Source organism: Embiotoca jacksoni, unplaced genomic scaffold, assembly GCF_022577435.1.
Source record: "Embiotoca jacksoni isolate LCO1_2020_lvr unplaced genomic scaffold, fEmbJac1.0.p SCAF_6, whole genome shotgun sequence".
NCBI lineage: Eukaryota > Metazoa > Chordata > Actinopteri > Embiotocidae > Embiotoca > Embiotoca jacksoni.
This window is the reverse complement of record NW_027185414.1, coordinates 4,503,048-4,526,433: the sequence shown is the minus strand read 5'-3', so window position 1 is coordinate 4,526,433 and position 23,386 is coordinate 4,503,048. Positions and strand designations below refer to the sequence as shown.

The 23,386-nt window shown below is 42.8% G+C and overlaps 3 protein-coding genes across 5 annotated transcripts in view; all 3 read right to left on the bottom strand.

The window, feature by feature from the left end:
- The window catches only part of LOC138212983 (AT-rich interactive domain-containing protein 3B-like), a 52,567-nt gene extending 42,723 nt beyond the window's left edge, over positions 1-9,844 (bottom strand). For all 3 annotated transcript variants that reach the window (XM_069173750.1, XM_069173748.1, XM_069173749.1), the window contains exons 1-2: positions 9,394-9,844; positions 7,523-8,155 (exon numbers count right to left, since the gene is read on the bottom strand). In XM_069173750.1, the coding sequence (XP_069029851.1) occupies positions 7,523-8,155; positions 9,394-9,429 (669 nt within the window). In that variant the 5' untranslated portion in view covers positions 9,430-9,844. The remainder of the gene's footprint in view (positions 1-7,522; positions 8,156-9,393) is intronic.
- A 647-nt stretch (positions 9,845-10,491) lies between these two features.
- fam219b (family with sequence similarity 219 member B) lies at positions 10,492-19,465 on the bottom strand. Its single transcript, XM_069174212.1, has 6 exons — positions 19,285-19,465; positions 18,682-18,790; positions 16,979-17,072; positions 16,795-16,872; positions 14,365-14,416; positions 10,492-13,599 (listed from the first exon to the last, which is right to left on the bottom strand). Exons 1-6 carry the CDS (start codon positions 19,357-19,359, stop codon positions 13,450-13,452), a joined length of 558 nt encoding a protein of 185 aa, XP_069030313.1. The 5' UTR covers positions 19,360-19,465; the 3' UTR covers positions 10,492-13,449.
- An 819-nt stretch (positions 19,466-20,284) lies between these two features.
- Positions 20,285-23,386, bottom strand: LOC138213347 (cytochrome c oxidase subunit 5A, mitochondrial-like). The gene is made up of 5 exons (XM_069174396.1): positions 23,240-23,386; positions 21,361-21,477; positions 21,064-21,185; positions 20,740-20,862; positions 20,285-20,411 (listed from the first exon to the last, which is right to left on the bottom strand). Exons 1-4 carry the CDS (start codon positions 23,310-23,312, stop codon positions 20,749-20,751), a joined length of 426 nt encoding a protein of 141 aa, XP_069030497.1. The 5' UTR covers positions 23,313-23,386; the 3' UTR covers positions 20,285-20,411; positions 20,740-20,748.

Below are 23,386 nucleotides of genomic sequence, written 5' to 3'. Positions count from 1 at the left end.
GTAAATCCTTCCTCATTTTGATGGAGATGCCATACTATGAATCCATGAGTGACTAACCTAACTCAATCTAAATCCCGTAGTCTTGAGTTCAGATGGCAGAATCATCACAACAGACCAGACACTGCTAATTACTGCAGCATTTGACCAGACCATGGTGTGACAGAGGTGAAGGGACTGCAGAAGCCTCCTCCCGCCTGCCAGAAGCAGATGTGCCCTTTGGGACTCAGACAAATAAAAAAAACTGTCTCTGCCTGCATCAGTGGGTCCTCCCATCCAGCTCCTCCCATTCAGGCTCTTTGGCTTTTTTCTTTTACAGCCTCTACAGCACTGAGTGAAATGAATTGAAAGATCACCAATCAGGGGCATGACTACAACATGGACTTGCCCACCCCCCACCCCCCACCAAACTCCCTGTTCTCTTGTTGGGAGCCCCCGGTGGGAATGTTCACTGTTTGAAGAGTTAACTCTTTAATTCCGTCTGGAATGTTTCCTCTGGGTGGGGCAGTGTAGTGTGCTCAGCCAGACCACTAACCCCTCTTCTACTTCCCCAGCATCTCCTCCCCCTTCATCTCCCTACTAAATTCAATACCTCTATTTCTGGGAATGGGGGAATCTTCTGCACTTAGATGTTAAAAGGAGGCCAGCACAAAATGAGGCTTGTTCTCTGTCAGTACCATTACACTCCACGCACTAATTCAGACAAAACTTCCATTTGCATGTGAAAAACCAAATCCCATTTTAGGGTTGAAGTAGTTTAAAAAAAAAAAAAAAACTACAGAAAAATGTGAAACTCTCAGCTGAGCAAGTTCAAGTCTTTTGAGTCAACACTGGTGCGTTTCAGCACATCACACACTGGCATCAAAAAGTAGTAAGCACTTCTACACTACAATGTGTGATTGGAGACTTTAAATATATCTTTTTTTTTTTATCTCTTTTTTTAGTAATCCTGAGGACTTCTAAAAATATTTTTTATTTTGCCCGAAATAGCAAAAACCGGTGAATTTTCAAATCAACTTATTGTAATGTGGTTAGTGTCACAAACAGGTCGCACACTTGGCTTTTTAGTTAAATATTGTCTGATGACTGATGTAACATGAAATTGTTTTTATGGTTTTAAAGGCAGGATGGTATATATTTTTTTTAATTCTTTTTCCTCTTTTATGTGATTATAAAGTACCATAGGCAGATTAAATTAAGTTACATGTTCGAATATTTCCTGTACTCCAACTCTACTGGAAACTGTAAGTGCAAAACACAATTATTCAACACCCTTATTTGTTTCCATCCTGACACACATTCAGCTGTAACAGGTGGCCCACATTAAGCTTAATTAAGTGTGGCATCAATCAGACATTAAAAAAGGAAACAAAGAGCTCAAAGTCCTGTCACCTCCATCTAATCCAACCAACTAATACCTGCTCTTAATGAGGTAAAGCAAAGTTCACTGGGCATTGAAGTACAAGCGTTAACTGAAATATCCCACAGCAATGCAACTTAGAGGTTAACGTAACACCATATACATGAATGTGTAAATAATACCCTTCACCCTCATCTGTCAAAAATACTGAATTCCCAAAAGAAAACAAACCTAATTAAAACTGCAAACAGTGATAACGGGCCCTCGCACTCTGTGCGCCGCCCCCCCCCCGCCGCATGTTCCCCCTTAAAGTTGCTATTTTTGTCTCGTTTAATGTCTCCAGCAGGGGGCGCTACGACTATGACGGAATATTACTATCTTCAGGGCGGGACTGATATCAAAGATGTAATGTTTGAGGAAGATCGGAATATGGACATAAAAGTTACAGTCAGTTGCAGGTTCACTGCGAGACGCTCAAAATGGCCGCCACGACACGGTCACACGGATCGACGAAAACAAACTCACGATGCTGAGACACTTTTCGGTACATCTCGGTGTGATACACAAGTCAAACAAATTTGGTGCACGTAGGTGAAACGAGGTGCCGGAGCTGCAGTTTAGGGGGCGCTGGCAAGCCGTTTGGCGACGCCCATCAACAAAGTCGAACGAATGTCTCAATATATCATCAACTACATGTTTAGGTTATTGTGACCCGACTTTACGTTCATGGGATCAACCAGCTCGACGGAGAATGTGAAAGTATGAAAAGTGTCATTTCCAGTGGCCAACAGGGGGCGCTATGACTCTGAGCGAATATTACCACACAGGAGTCTTTGGGGCGGGGCTGTTATCATACCTGTGATGTTTGGAGAAGGTCGGTCCATGTACATCAGATTTAAAGTCACTCGTAGTTTCATGGCGAGGCCCTCAAAATGGCCGCCTCTTTACGGGCACACGTATCAACGAAAACAAATTATTTTGAGAAGATTTAATCCCAAACATGTTTTCTATCCATAGAAACAAAATTCAAGTCGGTGCGACAAAATCCCTCGGAGGAGTTCGACAAAGTACAACGTGTAAGAATCGCCCAAAATGGCGACTAAATTCAAAATGGTGGACTTCCTGTCAAGTTGACGTAATGGTGCAATGTAACTTTTTTGTGCGTCCAGGTGTGACACACGTGTCCACCGGATTTCATAAATTTAGGTAAATGTGGGCGCCGGGGCATGTCTTTAGGGGGCGCTCTCGAGCCATTTGGCCACGCCCACTCGAGACTCCACTAGAATATGAATTTTTTTCACCGGGAGACATATGTGTCTCCACTTTCATGAGTTTTTGAATCTGATAAAGCCTCCAAAAAGGAAAATCACTTTACGTAAAAATAATAATAATAATAATAATAATAATACACAAGAAAAATAATTCCTTGAATAACAATAGGGCTTTTGCACCATCGGTGCTCGGGCCCTAAATATATAAACATGAACAATAAGTTGTTGTGGTAGATTTAATGTATGAAACAAAGACAGACAAAGAGGGAGGAATAGCAGGTCAGCCAGAGTGCTCGTGGAGAATTTCACACCAGCGAGCTAAAAATACAGCTAAAATCAGACACTTTTAGCCGGCCTAAATCTGGACCGAGACCAGTGTGGCAAATTTGGAAATGAGGTTAACAGTTTAGTGCACAGGCTATTCATCACACATGCCATTAGTAATGTGATTTTGCTGTCTTGACATCATCCAGATAACAAAGAGACTGGCGACATAGTGAAGCGATTCCTATTCAGATATGGGGACGAGTCAGCTTCTCTTTCTGACCAAGCAGTGCAACACATTTTAACAGACCTCGGCTTTCCTCATCATTTCTCATTTGAATGACCTCAATTTGCACGAATTTGTTTGTACGAACAGAGGTCAGATGGTTATTCCAGCCTTATTACATCAGCATAACAGGAAGTCCAGTAAACACAATAATACTAAGTACACCATTTAAAACCCACTGACAGTTATGGCATGCGAGACACCAACATAACTTTCAAAAAGCAGCTCAGGTTGGCATATAGAGCAGACACACCAGGCGGTGAGGCACCCACTACGTCACTGCTGACAGACATGGCGACACGGTTGTACTTTCTAACAAACAAAGCAGCCTTTCCAACGATATTGCAGCAGTGTGCTGATGCACTGGATCGACTTGTTTCACATTCCTCTGTCAAAATTAAACCTTGAGTCCATCTGCTAAACACAATGCCCGCCTCATTTATCATATATGAGTGGAAAACGAGGCCAAACATTCCTGCCTCTTGAAGCTCACAATCTTTATCGATCTCTCCACTGCAGCCATGCAGCGCCACCCCCCCCCCCCCCACCCTCCTTGCTGATGTGTTGCTGGGGCGACAGCTAAATTATGCAACAGTGCTGCCTCAACAGAGGAGCTTGAGCTTCGGTGCCTGTGCAGAAAATACAGGGCTCAAGGGTGGCAAGCATTGGCAGGGCTCGTCAATAACGGATGCCCACTTGCCCTCTGCAACCAGATTTGAACCAAGGCGGTCTGGTTGAACGCCTCTTTTCCTCCGTTACAGGGATCTTTCACCCACGTTGTACAAAGGTTCTGCCTGCTTCTGTTCTGAGATGGCGAGTGAGCGCTCCTGTTGCACTGATTTACTTAGTGTGAGATGCTGAAACAACTGGCTTTGCAGACTTTCCAGAAGAAATCCTCTGGTTTGACCAAACAGGACAAACTACAAATCTCATCAGGCTGCAGGGGGCAGAGATTCAGGCGCATGTAACTGAGCCTGATGAATACACTACCGTGCAAATGTACAATCTAAATTTCCTACGCTGACATTATTGGCTGGTTAGTCTATGTGACGCAATGAAGAGTGAACCAAATCAAATGAAGTATTCTTAATATTTGCTAATATTAAGTCACATGATGCAACCAAACCATCAATTAGTAACAACTAAAATGCGGCCACAAATCTGTCAACTTGATGCGTAGTTGCACTCTTAAACTTAACATTTAGCCGTGATGTGATGATCACAGTAATGCCGACGTAGACTTGCTCTGCCCCCCCCCGAGGGCTCTACGATAACCTCTTTCCCCAGGACTATACGTGCTCCTAAATAAAACAAATAAATGTAGGAGCACATAAAGAACTAATGTAGTCCATCGAAAAAGGTTCAAGTGACAGAGTTAATTGACAAACAACTTAATACACACCATACACTGTTTTCCAGCTCACACGTTTCTATACAGAACACAAAAGCAAGTGAAATACTGCCACCGCCTCCATTTTGTGTACAAGTCAAAACTCTACAGGAACGAGCCGCGTGTGATGATGGTAAACATAAAGCGACTGCTTTCACGCACCACCAGCGGCAGACCACTCAACATTTCCGTCACATCCAGCTAATCCAACTTACACAGCATCGCTGCCCATATATCATGCCACGCAATCAGCGTGCAGCAGGCATGATTAAAACTCTTATTAATCACAGATTATAGCGGGAAGAGGAAGGGTCTTTGCACATGTGTGAGCAGGAGGCGTGAGGCGGGTCGGAGGCTGGATTACAGAGGTCATGCAGCCGCTGTCCCACTGCGGAGGAGAGGAGGCCAAGCTCGCTCTGCTCTCTCTCTCTCCTTTGTCCATCCCCTTGTTTGACAATTATTTACTCTGCTGTTTGGGACAGGGCTGAGGTCACCACATACATCACTGACATGAAAACACTGGCTACCATGTCTATCCACCCCCCCATATGACCTGTACACAACATGGCGGAAAAATTCGCTTGAAAAGAGTGAAATAAGGCGTTTGAGATGAGTGATTTCATTGATGTGGCTGCCGAAGTAGTCTGCTTAGATTAACCACGAAGTTGGCACATTTACGTTGTTGAGATTAACGATGTAAATGTATTAAAAGTTATATGTTTTTAAATAGACACGTGTTAGTGTGGACGTAGCCGAGGTACCAAACTTTTGTGACAAATAACAGGCGTTTCTAGATAGTATTGAAGCAATTCAGTTGGCGCCATGAAGGTTTTGTAGTTCTGCACACGCTCTGATCAAATGGTCGTCAGTCAAGTCTTGCTGCTGGATGAGGAAAATTACGTGCAATTTATCGTCACATTGTTACTTCAAAGATGTACATTAAGTAATTGTTGTTATATCTGCAACATGCTACACGATCCACCCGTCATCTCGACATATAAATAATTACGGGGATCAATTTTAGTTCTGTGAAATGTTGGCGAATTAGCAAATGGACATTATTATCCTGGTCATATCTCTGCAAGTTGTTCTGGATGAAATCAGGAGCCAAACTCTCTAAATACAGTTTGCATTGACTCAACTGTGATGTCACAGGATTTAACTTTGGATAAAAGCCTCAATCCAATGGGACTGGTTACATAAAATGTCAATTTCTTCAGTACATTTGTCTCTTCAGCTGCTCATCTAGTCACCCCTCTGTCACTGCTGGCAGAATATAATAAATCTACTCCTCCATTATTTTAGGGGTTGGTATTTGCAGCATCTGCCAGGTTTGTCTCTGGTCTCTCGAAGACAATGACATCAAAAAAAAAAAAAAAAAAGAAAAAAAGCACAGCTCCCGGCCTCCACTGTCCCCCTCCCCCTACAGCTGTGCAACCTGAAACTGCCTGAAGAGATGAGCAGTCATTAAATACTGCAGAGCTGACATAATGACAGGAAAGATAAAAGAGAGGAAACAAAAAAAGGCCAGACCAATTCTCGTCCCATAATGCCTCCCCCAACCCCCAGGCTCACCCGCCTCTCCTAATAAAAGACACCAGGCCATAGATAGGGCACTGGTCAGCTACAACTTTGCTGCTATGATCTTCTGTCCTGACAATGCACAGACAAAGTCTGGCCATCTCACAGAATAATACTACTCCACGCTCTCTGACACCTCCACAAACAATGAGGTGCCCAAACAATGCTGTGAAACTCAGTTTCATACAAAGCTCAAATCCAACAGCTTGATGTGTTGGATCATTTCCAGCAGATCCCTGAGAAGGCAGACACTCCAGCAGATGTACAAGGAGAATTAAAATACTACAGCTGCTCCTCCTTTCACCACATCTACACTATTGTCTTCCCTGAGTGTCTCTGTGCTGCAGGGCTCCCCGAGTCATTACCAAATGTCCATGCTCCAAAGCTAAATTTGGAAATGTAGTCTAGAGAAGCACCATTCAAAGACATTTGCCTTTAAATAGACAGTAATAAAATCCAGACACATGACAGCCCAGCACCCTCAGCTCACTGATCAACCACTGATATGTCCTGTGACCTTTATATCGCCCACAGGCTGCCGAGCTAACCCACTATGTCCCGAACTATGATGCTAAACCACATGTAGCTCGGCTGGCGTCCCAGTTGGCATTCCAGTCTTCTGTAACACTGTGCTGAGGCAATATTTACCTTCAAGGGAAAGTACACTTGGCACACAGCCGAAACTCTTCTGGTGGCGAGTGTGGGGTCTGACAGGTTGCTACTGTGTACTACATCCAACCTTTCCACCCACCCAAAATCCTCCTGCTGACCCGGCCAACCACCCACTGCCTCACAGCAGCGGCCCTGCCCTGCCTGACTCCGCTACCTGGATCAGAGCCAAACCAGAGCAAAGCACCAAGAGGGACAGAGCAAGAGACACACACAGAGAGAGAGACACACCACACAACACACAACACACACAGTGAGTGCAGGGGAGAGAACTAGTGAACACATTGCGCCTCAGCCTGGCCCTTTGCCAAGACTCACTTGGGAGTATTTTTTTGCCACAAAAGCCAATTGGCGGTCAACCCAGTGCTGAGTTTTTAAGTGTCTCACAATGATACAGCGGGAGGGGTTTGTCCTACAGTCAAGATTAAGTAGTTTCTCACAGCAGGTGGCTGATCTGGGAAATCAAACAAAAGTCACTGTGCTCAGCTAATTTTAAGACACTATTATTAACAGAGGTCAATCTTCAGTGGTAATTTTCAAAGGTCACTCTAGATAAGGTATTTATACACATGACAGCTTTGGTTAAAGGGGCAATATGTGGAAGACATAACTGGGGAAAAAAAAAAAAAAAAAAAAAAAAAAAGATTTGCTGCAATAAGGAGGAAAAGGTGTGTCGAGGAGGGAAGGAGAGGCAAGGCACTAACCTGTTTGAAGTGATCATCAAAGCCCCAGTCGGCTTGTCCGTTAGGGGAGGTAGCAGAGTGAGGCCCTGCAGGAGAAAGACCCTCGTCAGGTTCCTGCTTCACTCTAATAGGTGAGGACGCAGCCCTCTGAGGGGCCGACGCAGAGTAACTGCCAAATGGACGGGCTGTGATGCGGGAGGCATTTTGCTGCAAGGCAAGGGTCTGCTTGCGGAGGAACTCCAGACCACTGGCGCTTCCCTCATCCTCATCGCTTCCCTCGTCCCCCTCCATCATCTCATTGTCGTCATCCTCATCCCCAGAATCCCTGCCTCTGTCCTCGTCATCCTCTCTTTCCGAGTCTACGCTGCTCTGATTGGACACCCGGGGAGGAAACCCGCCACCAGACATCCCTCCAGCTAGGCTTTTGCCCATGAAGCTGGCCCCAGAGGCCCGGGCAGCAGCCAGGATGGCCTGCTGGGCAGCAACCTGCTGAGCATACATGATGTGGGCCTCTCGTAGCTTCCTCTCCTTGCGCTCCATCTCCAGTCGGGCCTGCTGCTGGCGCTGGAGCTGCTCCATCACTGCCTCCAGCTTCATTCCCCCTGTCGAGGTGCTCTGAGGAAAGGCCACACCGGGCTCCTGAGACATGCTCGGCTGTGGGAGGAAGAGAAGCAGTCAAATAGCGAAGTCTACCAACTCCTCAAAGCTACCGTGGAAATACAAATGCCACACTTAAATATAAACTCACACAAATAAATATGAATAATTCATTATTATACACATCATTTTCATCAGGTTCGAGTGGTAAACACTTTCCAGCTGATGCTCCATGTACTCATTTACTTATGTCAATGTTTTAACCAGGAGACCTGATGTAAAATGTACCACAATGTAAAATGTGCAACACAACAACACATCTAAACTTCTATTTACTAATATAAACACATTAAACATTAATAGACTCTGGCAGCTGAGGCCCTCAACTTTTACATCTAAACTCACAAAGACCTGAGCGTGTGCCAAAGAAGAAAAAAAAAAAAAATACTCACACAGTCCGTGACTACAGTAATGGAGCCAGGCTCATTAAAAAAAAAAAAAAAGACAAAACTTTGCAAAATGGACTTATGCAATACACACAACTATGTTAAAGTTTTGGAGAGTACACGTCAGTTTGTAGACACAGGAAGTGCTCGATTAAGACCAGAGAAGGGAAAAATGAATTGTTGGTCTCCCACTTTAAGTGGTTCTCAGTTCTTGTAGTAGTACAGTGATTTTCTACGTGTTTCTCAAACCAAAAGGAGTGAATACTTGACACCGTCTACTGAGTTTTAATAAGTTAAACGCTCATTCGCGCAGCTGTAATGTCCAAACTCGTTCCTCCGAGAGGGAGATAAACTGTTTCCAAACAGCCTCCAGCAGAAAGCTCGGTGTTAAATAAACAAGTGTGTATTCTCTAATCATATCAATAAGGCAAACACTCAAGTGAAGGAAAAAAAAAAAAAAAAAAAAAAAAAAACACCCTTTCCGCATTTACCCAAGTAAACTGCCACATCCTCAAAATACGTGGATAACGTAAAGGGTCTTTAAGTTATCACGCAAACAAATAAAATGTGCTGACAAACGTTTGTGTAGAAATGTAGTTACAGTTTTGTCGTAAGGTTGTAAAACCAGTAAAAAAAAAAAAAGCAACACAGAATAACGTAAAATTACCTGTTAAAGTTTTGCCTTCTTTTTGTTTCTTTTGGAAACCGTAACGTTAAGCGAGCCGACGCTTTTCCGTAACGTAAATAAAACGCGGTTAAACTGCGTCTTTCGTAGTCGTGTTTTTGTTTTTCTCGCCCGTTACTAACCAGGGAAACGTAAACGGGAAGCGAAACAGGACCGCGACTCACCATTTGTGCCTTACTACTGCTTGAATTGTCCACCATCCCTCCTTCCTCGGCTTTATCCTCCTTTCTTCCCTCGTTTCTGGCACTCGTTCAAACACTTGTAAACACACACACGCGCGCGCACGCACGCACGCACGCGGTGGGGGTGAGGGGGTGGAGGTGGGTGGAGGTGGGGGGGGGGGGGGGTGAGACACAGTGCACGCAGCGCAGATCCCGAGTGATCCGCCCGCAGAAAGGAGGTATAATATGCTGGCTTTGGTTTGGTTGTTGTTTTTTTCCCCCGGGCGACCTCTGCGAACAGTCCGGTGTTTCTTTCTTCCTTTCCCTTGTGATTTGCGCAAATTTCTTCTTTATTAGAAAAGAGGGGCCGACTGGAAAATGGCCGAATCTCATATCTCGGAGAGCTTGAAGTAACTCCCAGTTGGTTTTCTTTTTTCTTTTTTTTTTCCTCCCCTTCAATTGACATCCCCCGCATGGCGCACGGCGCCGTTAGGCCCGCCCTGCGACGGCAACCCAGTGTCAGCCCCTTCAGCTGCGTGACACCCAGTGAGCAGCCTCACCTGGGACTCACCAGGATCGGACACTTCATAGCATACGTGCGTTGAACAGTCTCGAAGCAAAATGCATGATCTTCATAAAAAGCTAAAAACAAAAGTGTGTGTGTACATTTAATATAATAATAATAATAATAATAATAACACTCTACAAAAAAAAAAAAGGTTGCTTTCAGTGGAAGTGTTTATGTTGTAAATGTTGGATGTTTTAAATTATTACTCACATAGCCGCATAGTTTTTTTTACAGCAGCAAATATGTTTCTGAATTTTACGTGGCAAAGAGTATGGGGCAATATTAACCTGAAAAACTTTATGGAAAGTGCGGGAGCAACAGGTATCCTATAGGAAATCCAGCATGGCTCCATGCTGCCCACTTGTGGAAACATCAACTATGTGTTCATGATGATTAGTGTTTTCCATCAACCTCCTGTGTTAAAACTCATTTACATTCATTCAATGAATAGATGCTTCTTTTACATGCTACCTATTTACACAAACACGACCGATGACGACTTTTAGAACTTATAATCAAAGCAATACACAAAATATAATTAACTGAGTTTTATTTAATAATGTGAACCAATAAACAGTACAATCAAATAAAAAAAGATTAAAATTTACCATCATAAAAAAAAAAAAAACATTTTTAAGTTATTGCATTGAGCACACAAAAACGTTATCTTGTCTCAATGATATTTAACAAGCAGATTGTCCCAATAGTTGCATAGTACAGATGAGTCAAGCGTACTTGCTACTGACCACTGGTGTCAAAGTGCAAAATTGTATATACCCACAAACATGGTGCAGGGCCAACACACTTTAAAGTCAGCTGGTCCCCTTAAAGCATTTGGCTCACACTTGTATCGAGTGACTCACACTTAGTGTAATAGCAGAATCATCTTTTATTCCTAAATCAGCCACATTACAACCATGGAGTGCTGGGAGGAGATAGTGTACATTATGAATGTTATGAAGCTAACACTTTTTAACACCAGGTTTTTATCAAGATCAACTTCCTAAATTTTCTTTTATGAACTGATCCCAACTCTGAAGTACAAATCCACATTCGTACTTTTGTTCTCGCACAAAATGTCCTGCTACTGCTAGTTCTTAACTTAGTGGCGGTCAAGTGGTCTGCTCTCGTACATTTATACGACTTGAGAGTCACTACGTGTAACAACCAACATCACAGCAGGAGAAATAAGAGTGTGGCCGGCAGGTGAGTCGAACAGCAGCCACACATTTATCCTGACTTCAAAACCTTTATGCACTTGACCAGATTATTTAACAAATTCATGTTGAAGGCAAATGACTTTCTATTTGCGCACTCTCTCTCTCTCTCAGTCACAGACACACACACACACACACACACACACACACACACACACACACACACACACACAGACACACACACACACAGACACACACACACACAGACACACACACACACACCTCCCAGGAAAGTGATCACCGTCACTTATGCTGACATTTAACATTTTCTGAGCATACAATTTCAAAATAAACACCAACAGTTAATAGTAAAATATGACCCAGACGGTAACATGAAAGTGGAAAATAAAAATAATATATGCTTTTTTTCCCCCAGATTGTTTTTAGCTCATCTGTGTCTGTTGTTTTGGAAACAACAGCTGACACATCAAACAGAAAAATGATCCCAAACACGTAGTTTAAACTTCTGCATGTAAATGTGATTTACAAACAACAAGGGCACACAAAAAGCTCAGTTCTTAATGCTAATCTGGTATCTTATTAATCTGCAACATCTGTTTTAGTGTCCCCTACAAGTTTAATAATAAATACATAAATAAAATAATGCAATGTCCACTCATATCCTTCCTAATAGACGTATTAGATCCTGGAGGGTTCGAAACCAAAATGCTACACATCCATCATGGCCACATACAAAAAAATAAAATAAAATCATATATCTGTTTCTGAATTCTTTCTATTTACCACAAATTATTATCTAAAGTATGTCAATCAAAAAAAAAAAGAAAAAAAAAAGTACTTATAGATTTTGATTTTACACCAACAATCTTCTGTAACAGCTTTTTCTTTTCTTTTTTAAAGTGGCAGATATTAATTTTTGGAATTGACTCAAAGGTCATTGGTTCATCTCTCAAAGCACTTAAGATAATATGTCTGCTTACATGTCCATACGTGTTGCACTGCTGTTCATTGCACAAATCTTTCAAACAGTGGATGTCTGTGGTAACGACTTTTCATCCTGCATTCCTCTCCTCGTGTATCTTCTACAAGCAGAGGAAGAGTGAGTTCTACTTGGAATGAGTAGTTTGTTCCATGACGACTTGTAAAATGTAATACCTTTTTTGTATATAGTAACACTTGGTAAAGGAAGCAGTTACTCAATACACATAAGCCATGAAGACATTAGGTGGTTTCACTCAAACACTACACATCCTGCTTCAATTCAGTGCTCTGCTTCCGAGTAGTTATTTCTGTTGGAGTAGGTGTTCAATATGTGTGACGTCCTTTCAAAATCAAATTCAATTGTAATTTTTGAGGACAGAAGGAAAACAAGACCAGGTCAAAACCTAGGATATGGCTGGACCTCGTATGTAACTAGAGGGCTTTTAATTTGAAACAATGGCTTTTATTTTGAAACAGAGCTTTTTGTTTTGTTAGGCTGGGAGAAATAGCAGCAGTAACACAGTGGCTGTACTGGACTGTGGTGGTGAAAAGGGAGTCTACCAGTCGGTCTACCCTCACCTATAGTTATGACCTCTGGGTAAGGATGAAAGGAATAAGGTGGTGGGGCGGCTCCAGATTCCCCCGGGACGAGCTGCAGATAGTTGCACGAAAAGCCTGCACCGAGATCAGCTTTGAAACAGATAGTCACATTCAGCTGACCAATGGTTGAACTATAAACCAATCAGTGACAGGCATTTCATTTCCAGGAACAGCCTGCTGTTGTAGTCCAGCCATGAAGAAAAACAGACTGTAAATTCAACAGTAGTCAGGGAATGTCAATGGTGACGTGAGGGGCCATTATTTCAATTAGCAGTTAGGTACTGATTGGGTTGAAACATTAAAACACAATACCTCATACTTGTATGCATGTCGTGCTTAGAAGGTCGCAGACCTGTTTACCAGAGAAGTAAAGACGGTAACTAGCTCTCCATAGGTCAACAAGGGAACATCCCAAATGTTGAATTACTCTGCCACTCCGTTTGAAGCAGTGGCGGAGATAGCGTGTCATTTAATCCTATAAAAAGAAAAAAGAATAAATAAAAAAATAGGTCAAGCTTTGGGGTCACAGTGGATAAGGCTTGTTCTCACGTCCATCTGCGTTTTTAATGGGGGCTGAGCAGTCTCCGTGCACGCAGTCCAGCTTCCAGAGCTGGAAGTCCTCAGGCAGCGCAGCAGTGGAGCTCGGTCAGAGAGAAGGCAGCAGGCACCAGTGACTACAGTCAGGTGAAGCTGGAGCCAAGCCTTTGTAAGGTTCGAGGCGCGGCACCGACGTCACTGCATGCGGCAGGACGGGCCCTCGGAGCAGCAGCACACAGACGAGCCCATGGCTTTGGGCGGAATCAGGTCCAGGTCCTCGTCATCAGGGATCTCATCCAGGCGGTAGCCGTCCTGAAGCAGCTGCCTGCTCAAATCAGGGTGGACCTGCAGAGCAAAGAGGAAGGAGGCAGTAATACACACACATCACTCAATAACGTGGCGAAACCTGCTAGATAGAAAAATAAAAAATGTATCTATGTGAACAGATAGGAGTTCATGAGTGACGCAACCGTCTTTTAAGATCAAGTCAGGTTGCCTGTGATGCCACCAGTTCTGTGTTTATTACTGTTAGCAATTAAAATCATGTTAAAATTGGCACCAAACTTTTTTTTTTTTTAAGTCTTTTTCATTTTGCACATTTGTACCCTCCAAAAATAGCTGGGAGAGCCATGAACTACTTCAATGTTTGTTCATTAGGTATGATGTAGACTCAACAGTTACTCAACTGCAATACGTGAAAACAGGAAAAACTGCATTTGAACTGAAGCTTTGTTAAAAGGCAGAGTGAACAACTCCACATATCTACATGTCCAAAGTCAGGAAACAGCCAGAGGCTCAGTGTGTGTAACTAAAATAACAACAACAGAAGTAAAAGACATCCTTGACTCTCACAGTTACTCCCACACACACACACACACACACACACACACTCACACTCACACTCAGTGTGAACTGTTATACTGCGTACATGCAAACACAAAAAAGATCTGGCACGATTTCTGAAAGTTTGATGCACTTAAATCTGGATCTCTTATCAGCACTTTGATCTGTTTTTACTCACCTCCACAGAAACAGTCACACAGCCGGTTTAACAATGTGGTAACTGAAATTTAGATAGAATCAGAAAAATGTCCTGCGGGGCTGACTCACCTCAGCCGAAGAGTATCCCGAAGAGTACTGTTCAAAATCGATCTCTTCATCACTGTAAAGACACACGCTGTCATTGTGAGGTGAAAAAGCCAACAGCCAACAAAAAACTTGTTCAGGAACACTAATGTTACTGTCCGCAAAACTTCTAACGTGAACTGGTAAATGTCCAGGTGACGACTTGGTTTTATGGCCGCAGTATAATACGTTACATTAAATTTAAAGATATGACCATTTCATCTTTAATTCATCTGTATTCATGTAACGTTGTTTAGAAGAAAACCTGACAAACCTGATAAAGATTTTTCATTGGGGACATACTTTGCTGATGCACTCGAACTTGAATAACATCAAAATAAAGAGTCCAAAAGCTCATTTTAAAGCATGCTTTTATGGCAAATACAGTCCTTGTGAGCACTGAAGGTCATATCTCTTTCATGTGTAGACTTGAAAGAAATGTGAAACCAATAAATAGATTAGCTGTTGTAGAAGAAAAACCCACTAAGAAGTGCTAACATTAACAGACCATCTGTGTTTAGTTTACTGCAGTTACATGGGAGCTTGAAAGTTTCTAAATTGTTCCATATTTCTGCATGAATATGACCTAAAACATCATCAGATGTTCACACAAGTCTTTAAAGCAGATAAAGAGAACCCAATTAAAAAGTAAGACAAAAATATTAGACTTGGTCATTTACTGTCTGAGGAAAATGATCCAATATTACTTATCAGTGAGTGACAAAAGTATGTGAACCTCAGCTGTGAGTATCTGGTGTGACCCTATTGTGCAGCAGTAACTGGAACCGAACCGAACGTTTCCAGTTACTGGAACCGAACCGAACTGAATTGTCTTGCACATCGGCTCAGAACAATTTCAGCCCGTTCCTGCAGCAGAGCGGCTTCAACTGTGGGATGGTGGTGGGTTCCTCACATGATATTGGATTCGGGTCAGGACTTTGACTTGGCTGTTGAAAGTCAAAGTCCTGACCCATATTTAACCATTCGTTAGTGTGCTTTGGGTTGTTTCTCTTGAGATTCAGCTCACTGACATTTTCCTTCCGGGTTTACTGGTATAAGTCATTATTCATTATTCTATCAATGATCGCAGGCTGTCGTGGTTCAGATGGACCCACACAGGCCCAAACCATGATACTACCACCACCATGCTTCACAGAGGGGTTCAGATTCATATGCTGATATGCAGTGGTTTCCTTCCTCCAAACATAATGCTTCTCATCTGAACCAAAAAGTTCTGCGTTGGTCTCATCTATCAACAAAACATTATTCCAACGAACCTTTCGTCTTGCCCACGTGACCTTTAGCTTTGTTCTTTTTGGAGATTTGCATCCTGCTGTGCACACCATTGATGCTCAGTGTTGTTGTGAAGTGGACTCATTAGTAGCTTAGACACTACTCTGGGTTCCTTTGAGACCTCAGGGACTATTACACGACTTGTTCTTGGACCCGATCCCAACCCCCCCCAGTGACCCTACCACCTGTCCCGACCGCTCTGTTTAGCACGTGCATGCCTGTGTGCGGTAGGGTGTCCCGTTTCTTGCAGGGATCGAGGGGTCGTGGTCATTTAGCCCTCCAAACAGTGTTTGCAAGCTGAGGCTATGTAACATGAAAATTGATCCATACAAATAATTTTCTTCAAGAATATTTTTGTAATCTGAAAGTGTGGCTTTGGGAAAATAAAACTATTTCTGGTTCAGACTGACTGAATAAAGTCTTGTTTGTGAGAATTAATAGCAGATTCTCTGAGATACACTATTCGGTCATCATTCTGTATAGTTCCTTAAATCTAAATCAAACTCCTGAGACTTACAAACGCATTAACAATTAACTTAGGAGAAGTGTTGAGGCGAGTGTTGTCCCATTTCCTTGTGAAGGGCCACTCCCCAGTAGAAGGCCCTCCTCAACAAGGCCACGGTTGACTACTCCTGAGGAAGGTAACAATGGCCTTGTATTTTCTCTATTTGTACTTAATTTGTCTACAGTGGACGAGTGGAGTCTGAACTCTTAAAAGATGGTTTGTAACCTTTTCAGTCCTGATGAGCATCAACAGCTCTCTCTTGGGAAATATCCTTTGTTCGTGCCATGATACACAGCAAGCTTAGACATCGATAGAGCCCTGTTCTTTAAATAAAACGGGGAACCCAGTCACACCTGACTGTCAGCCAATTGACTGAAAACACTTAACTTTAATTTCACCTTCAAATTAGCTGATAATCCTAAAGGTTCACATACTTCTGTCACTATGTAACATTGGATAATTTTCCTCAAAATAAAATAAAAAAAAGACCATGGATAATATTTTCATCTTATTGGTTTAATTGGGTTGTCTTTCATGTAGACTTTCACAAACTTTCAAGCACCACTGTAGTAGGAATTTAACAAACTCCATGACCCGTATACCTGGAGTGACCTTACCTGTCCGAGTCCAGTGCAACCAAAGTATCCTCTGCGTGTTGACTCAAAGCAGCGTAGCCCTTGTTATACTTCACCGTCCTGAAAGGAGAACCAGAAACAGTCAAAAAGAAAAACAAACCTCTCTTTCTGCGTCATGCTGACATCACACAAAGCTGCTTCCTCTTTCGTCATCAGGCCTCCTCACCTCTTGGCTCCTTGTCTGGGCTGATGTGTCACTGGAAGTCCTGGTGAGAGGGCTTTCTTCTTCAGCGCTTTCCTCGCCATCTCCCTGTGTTTCTCTTTGGATAATTAGAACAAGACACATCTGTTATGATTAACAGTTTACGTGAATGGAAACACAAACTGAGTCGCAAAGCTATGGAAGCCCCCTTTCCTAACAACATTTAACAAATAAAACCCAAGTCCCTGTATTTATAAAATCTTTACGAACCACACCCAAGAATTCAATGATTACTTGGACTAAAAACACTCCTAGCACAGACAACTTGAGATTTATGAAGCTCCCTACATGCATGCTGCTTTATAAAGGAGCCTGAGCACTTCTCTAAGAGTGATTTGTCACCATGGTAAGAAACGTAGACACATAGACTGAGATTAAAGATCAAGTCTTGTCATCTTTCTTAGGAGTTGCTGTCTGGGAGAGGACTCCTATAAAGATTGGAAAAGATGGTAACAACAAACAACGTAGCTGCAAACATAACCGAACATTTTCTTCTTTCTGATTAAATGAATTGTGTTTTCAGGTTGGCCTCATCCCAACCTCCACCCTCAGACTCACACACTTTAAGGCGCGTTCCCAGTAAGTCCGCGAGGGTTTAGGACTGTCCGCCTGTCAAATCATCACTCAATCCAGTCTGTGAGGGCTCTGTGATGGACGTTTTGAGCCCTTTAAGCACCCTATCCGCGAGTCCACATTTCTGCATACTACGTCTAAGGGAATTACCCACAGTTCACAGCAAGATTGGTGACGTATTAAACGTGGTTGTCCCGCCACTCACAAAATGTAAAGAAAGGAAGCATGGATGCTGTTATCTGGAAGTGACAGAACCCGCTTGCTCGCTGCTGTAGTTGTTTTCTTCGGGTTTGTAAAGTTTTTTGTATCTTAAGTCAAACATCTGAATTGGATTTACTCGTGTTAAAGCCTTTACTAAGTTTTGATAATTTGTTAAACTGTATAAACATTGAACATGCACACACTTTTTTTTTTTTCCTGGAGGTTTGGCATTTTTTTCTTTACCAATGACAATGCAAGCAGTGTGTGATGTCACTGAAACACTCAAACAATACAGCTGTAACGTCAGTTAAGTCCGTGAGGAGGCTTTAGGGGGGACGTTGGGAGTTTGTCTTGCTCTTTCCTGACAGTGAAGCTATTTGAAAAGAGAGACAGAGAAGTGTGTAAAATATGTCATGTGTCTAATGCAATTGGCATTTCCAACCTCACGTGACAGATTTAGACTGCAGACACTCATCCTACATTAACTTGTATGTGTGTATAAATCCTCCACGTCTGTGACATTTGTCTGGCTTTATGCAAAAATAAACAGGTAGTATATTTAGCTGATGCCACATGATTATTGCATTCAGATTTATCAGTCAAGTGAGTTATGATGCACACAATTTAGTTGTAAACACCTTGAGAGTTATGGTTGCACAGCGCGGACCGATCTACATCACATGCAGTTATCAGTGTCAGATGTGACATTATGGAAAGTTATTGCTTCTTTTTTTTTTTTTTTGCCACTCAGTCCGAGTGAAACCGTCAAGTCAGCGTCATATGATTCAGAGCATCAACATGACCCGCAGCTGAACTCACAACCACCCTGAGAGGAACCACGACGGACACACAGCGTGTTGTCCAATGACTCCTCCAGTGAAGGAAATGCTTACGTAGTTTGAGGTGGATGGCTGGAGCTCTGGACATGATGTAAGGTCCTCTTTTCTCCACCGGTCTGATGCCTCCATCAGTGGTCTTGGGTCTTGTGCCGCTACTCGGCCCCTGAGATTTGAGAAATAAGAGGGAAAAAAAAATAAAATAAAAATCTGTACGTCATGTTCACGTGTGGCAAAGTCCATGACAGGGGCACGAGACAACTGAATGACGTCAGGTGGTCGGTGAATGACATCTTCACTGAACATCTACTTTGAATTGCTCAGCAGTCCCGCGGTTGTCCCCGACATCCCACCGGCCTGGTCAAAGTTTTAAAATCGAAAGCATGTCCAAATGTCCCCACAAGTCAACCTTCACTTCACAGGTAGGGATAAACCATGACGTCACTTAGTTTAGTCTACAGTCCAACTTCGCAAATGTCTAACAGCAGAAAGCTTAAACTCTCCACTATATATACACATATATATATATATATACATATATTTATTTTAAGCGTGTCTTATTTAAACTGGCTGAATCTCGCGCTAGCCTCGTCAGCTAGCCTCCCTGTTTATAATGTATCCAGCGTTAGCCGGACTAGCTTCAGCTTTAGCTTTCATTACCGACACAACTTGTGTCTCCTGCTGCGCTTCCAGGAGGACGTCCTTCTCCGGCTCCTCTATTATGTCGTTCATCATCTTGGCGTTAGTTGTCACAGTTCACACAGTTCACACGGCCATGACGACAGCTGTCCCATCGCCCCGGGACGTTGTTGTTGTTTTTCCTCAGGCACTTGTTAGCCAGCCTGGCTATAACGCTATCAGTGACGGCTGTCGCAACACTTCCGGGCCAACGCTTTTCAAAATAAAAGACCGCGCCGCGAACACGTTTTGTGAAAGACATGTACACGTGTCATGACTAAAGTCAGTCATTGTTTGCTAAAGTTTCCACTTCAAACAAAGACGACAAAAGAAAACGTTTCCATGTAAACTACAAATACATTAAAAAAAAAGAGATATAATAAAAGTCAGCAATTAAAATGACAACTCAAATGAAAAAATAATAAATGAAAGTACATCATTATTTCTACCATTTCCTGTAGCAGAAGAGATGTTGGTGCTGCTTCTCCAGCACATACAAATTATGCAGTTACAATTGTAAAATGCTTAATCTGCTTGTAATTAGAAAAATCCAGGAGAATGTTTTACAGCTTTCTGTTGGAGAGAAAAACGTGTCTAACTGGCTCAATTAAAAAGCACATATCTGGTTCTGCTTTGGACTTCATGAAGGCTCAGTCTAGATGTAAATGAAATTGAGACACTTTTTACAATACAAAAGGTTAAATACAGATAATGTAGGCACTGGTTGACATTTATAGTTTGATTATTATTAAATCAAATTACTAAAATGTTCCCATTAAGAGGAGCACAAGTGAAACTTATCACATGACAGTTACATGTGATAACATGTAAGATCAGTTACATCTTAAAAGCTAAAGTCATGCAAATGAAGAACCAGCCATCATTAATGAAAATATTTACACGTTTGCTTTTACTAGTTAGAAGTCAGAAGATTCAGTCGTGCTCTGAAAATAATCAATGATTTTAGCAAAAAACACACCTGTTCAATTATTGATTTCTTTATTAGGTCAACCACTTTGTACACAACAGGACAGCATGGATTTAATTAACAATATAGACATTTCGGAGAGGAGAGAATCAGGAAAGTTCATCTCTATACATGACGCGACCTGAGGAAAGAGAACAAACACATTTTAAACTGGAGGCAGGTGACGTGCGACATAATCCATCATAAACTGTAAAGTCAGAGTAGGGCTCTCGCAAACATCCAATTTTAGTTGTCGATTAATTGTCCGAAAAATATAAACAATTAACGATATAAATGTCTTTTTCCTGTTCATTTGAAGCCACTACTAATTCATGGAAATGATTCTACCGATTATGAAAAATACATTTTGGTCACAATTTCGGGCCTAAATCAGCCAGCAAGCACATAAAGGGTTTGAGTCCAGCGTTGGAAGTCGTAGTATATAGTTTTATTGTATAGTGCAGTCTCACCTTCACAGTCTACAACTTGTCAATTCCCAGCTCTTCTGGTGTTGAGATGCCAAGTTCTGCGAGGGTGGGCTGCAGCTCCTGGATTAGGTAGGGATAGATGTCTTTGTGGGGGCCGGCTTTGTCCTGCAGAGGAGAAAATTATATTAACGAGGACCATTTCATCACAGGTCATACATGAAAACTCTGCCGCAAGCAATTGAGTAACTACTCAGATGATGAAATCTTGTCATTATCATTTTTCCCTTTACTTTGGTGTGTAATTCTCTTTCAGATTCGGGTTGTGGATCTTTTCACCGCTGCACTACACCCTCAAATGTCTCCCACCTTGACAGCCTCTAGGATGCGGATGGCGCTGGCCATGTCATCCAGCCTCCGACACGCTCTGAGTGCTGAGTCCAGGATCTTAGCTTCAGGTACCAGGTCATATCCAATCAGGGTGTTCATGCCTTTAGGTTCAAATGATTGGAAGAAGCCCCGTGATTTAGCATGAATGGAAACGTCATTAAAACAGTGATATTCTGACTTCATGCTTTCATCGTGATTTCCAAATTCACCCAAACTCGAACCAAAAACAGCAACATCCATCAGAAAATGATAAGTGTTATCTGTCAGCAAATTCACCTTTCCTCAGTTCCCAGGCGTCGATGTCAGGCTTGTTGAAGTAAGTGACCCAGCGGGAATCAAACTCCTCATCTGTCTCCACCTTGCCATGGGAGTAACATCTGGAGGCCAACGGAGCTGGAAAACATATGGGAAGACACAGATTTTAAAGTACCGGTGAGGATGCAATAAGTTTCAAGAATTTATACGTAAAAGTATAAACACATGTAATGTAGAAATATAAAAATTCCTATGTTTATCTCACCAACGGTAATACAGTACGTTTGCCAGAATTAAATACAATCTAAAATATGTCTAATTCTTATTTAAATGAGTAAATAAATCATTCTGCATTATGAGCAAACTTTATGTAATTTCTACCAATGTCTTATGTGAGTGTTGAAGAAGTAAAAGACTGCAGGTCCTTGTTCACACTGCACACTGCAGTGCTATTTTAAACCTCAAGAGCAAACTGTACACTTCACTCAATGATCTGCAACAAAGTGAGTCAGCGTCTGTATTAGATATGAAACTGGAAGTGTGTGTCGGTGAACACATGCACATTAGGGACCATAAGTCAAATCAGGTGATACAACACGTCCAGCTTGGTTGCCTCCGTCAGGACGGTGTTACGTGTCTTTAGACGTTGTGTAAAGTGAAAGTAAAGCTGTAAACTTAAAAGTACTGCGCGAGGTTGAGTTCAGCTTCTTCTTCTCGGGCACTGTGGCCCGGTAGCAGCTGGTTCGGTGTCATGCTTTGAGGCTCCCGACTGGTTCGCATATGCGTGAGCATATTTCCAACCATCCTGGCATACGTACACTTTCTGCCTGTTCAGCATAGGACTCATTTTCAGATTGTATGGTTTGTGTTGTACTTAAATGAAGGAGCTTCAGCTCATCTGTCCGATCCGTCGCACCCCTAAACCTCACAGCGCTCGCTCAGGTCACTGCACCAGCAGCTGTTAGTTGTTCCTACAACCAGGCTGACTCCTGTATCTGTCTAGTTTCTCTGGCAGCTTCAAAACCTTTCAACAATCTCCTACTTCAGATCATTTCATCAACTTCTCTATTAGTGTTCACATCCTGATTGAAAACACATCACACTCGCTGGCTTCTCCACATTAGGGGCAAGTTAAATTTGGAGCTTTATTTTTCAGTAGTATTTACTGCTCTTACATCCTCTTCTATTGTGCTTTTGCTTCATCTTCTTTTTTAGCATCTGTATTCTTGTTTTCATTCATCATAAATCTGCTTTTGATTTGGTGCAGCACTTTCTTCAGATCGTGTTGTGTTTAGGTCAGTTACATAAATAAACCTGACTTGACACTTTGAAAGAAAATGTGGAGGAACAATTTCTGTCAACTAACAAATGAATCTGCACAGCGAGTCAGGAGATGATGACGGAGAGCTCAGGTCGGGTCACCTGAGAGGAGCAGATGTCAAACGTCCTCCGTGTGCACCGTGTAAACCTCAAACACGTGAGAAGATGATCATAAACAACTGTGAGAAGATCATAATAATAAACAACTGTACACGTGACAGATAACAATAAACAACTGGACGTGCTGAAACGAGCTGCGGTCACCGACTGAGGAGGGTCATCACAAGGTCGTGGCTTTTTTGTTGTTGTTGCTCGCATTCACTTCGCGCCTCGACGTTTAAAACACAACACAAAAGGCAGGAGGACAAGACGCTTTCACTTTCAGACCCGCGGGGACAGAAGCTCTCCACAAGAACTCAATGTCACCCCGCGCTAGCTTTTCTCTCTCTGAGCTACACACCGTGCACAAAGCGGCGGCTAAGCTATCAGCTGGTGCGGGACGCTTAACGTGGTCAGCTGTCGTCCCGAGAGTCTGTTGGCGGTCCCGACACCGACAGGTGCGGAGGCGGGCGGGCCTTACCTGAGGAGCGGGCTCGTGACCGAGCCAGGCTCCGAGCCCCCGCGGCTGACAGTCGGAAAAGGGCCGGGAACATGTTCACCGCCGTGGATGCTAGCCGTCCTGAACCGGGCGAGGAGGGGGGACACTCCGGACGGAGAGACACGAAGA